At 51.5% G+C, this 808-nt stretch overlaps 1 protein-coding gene across 1 annotated transcript; it reads left to right on the top strand.

Moving 5' to 3' along the window:
• LOC116255005 (uncharacterized) lies at nt 1-808 on the top strand. The gene has a single exon (XM_031630696.1). It carries the CDS (start codon nt 47-49, stop codon nt 653-655), a length of 609 nt encoding a protein of 202 aa, XP_031486556.1. The 5' UTR covers nt 1-46; the 3' UTR covers nt 656-808.

Below are 808 nucleotides of genomic sequence, written 5' to 3'. Positions count from 1 at the left end.
TCTCCCTTCCTCTTTCTCCTCCTCTGGTTTGGTCAGCAGCCCGGCCATGGACACCCCCACGAGCACTTCTCAGCCTCCCAGCCTCTCCACGAAGAAGAGAGCTCCCCGCCTTTGGCGCCTCCTCCGTGCCGCCGCCTTCATGATCCGCCGCAGCTCCGCCAAGAAACTGGCTCCAGTTAACGTCGAGAAAGGCATCCTCAATAAATTGAATGCCGCCATGAGGCTGTTGCACCACAACTTTCATGGAGCACCTGCATCAGCGCATGCAGAGAACCATGGAGCAGTGAAGTTGCAGAGACGGGAAAGTCTGCATGGTGTGTTTTGGCTTCCGCCTGCGCCATTGCCACTCGAGACTGAAGAAGAATTAGAAGAAGAAGAAGAAGATAATGTTGACAATGGCATTGCTGGTGGTGGTTGCGATGATGGTGAATATTTGATCACATCTGCAGATTCTGAGAGCCAATATTCGCCGGCCGTGAACTTCGTGGAAATTGACTCGAGCACGAGCTCCAGCTCCAGCTCGAGTCCCGCCAGCCGGCTAAATGCGATCGATTTGAGGGCCGAAGAGTTCATTGCGAGCTTCTACGAGCAGATCAGGTTGCAGCGAGTGGATTCCCTGAACCGTTACAACGAGATGATTGAGAGAGGATCTTAGGTGGTATCCCATGGAGATGGATGGCCATGGCGGTGGTGCAGGTCGATGGATGCATCCTGTTTTTTTTTTCCCTGTTACAGTCAGTTGTCCATTGAGATTGATAGAGTACATATTCTCAATTCCTATATGTTGGGAAATAAATTAATGTCTTCA

This window comes from Nymphaea colorata, chromosome 5 (assembly GCF_008831285.2).
Source record: "Nymphaea colorata isolate Beijing-Zhang1983 chromosome 5, ASM883128v2, whole genome shotgun sequence".
Lineage (NCBI taxonomy): Eukaryota > Viridiplantae > Streptophyta > Magnoliopsida > Nymphaeales > Nymphaeaceae > Nymphaea > Nymphaea colorata.
This window is presented reverse-complemented; position numbering and strand designations above follow the sequence as displayed.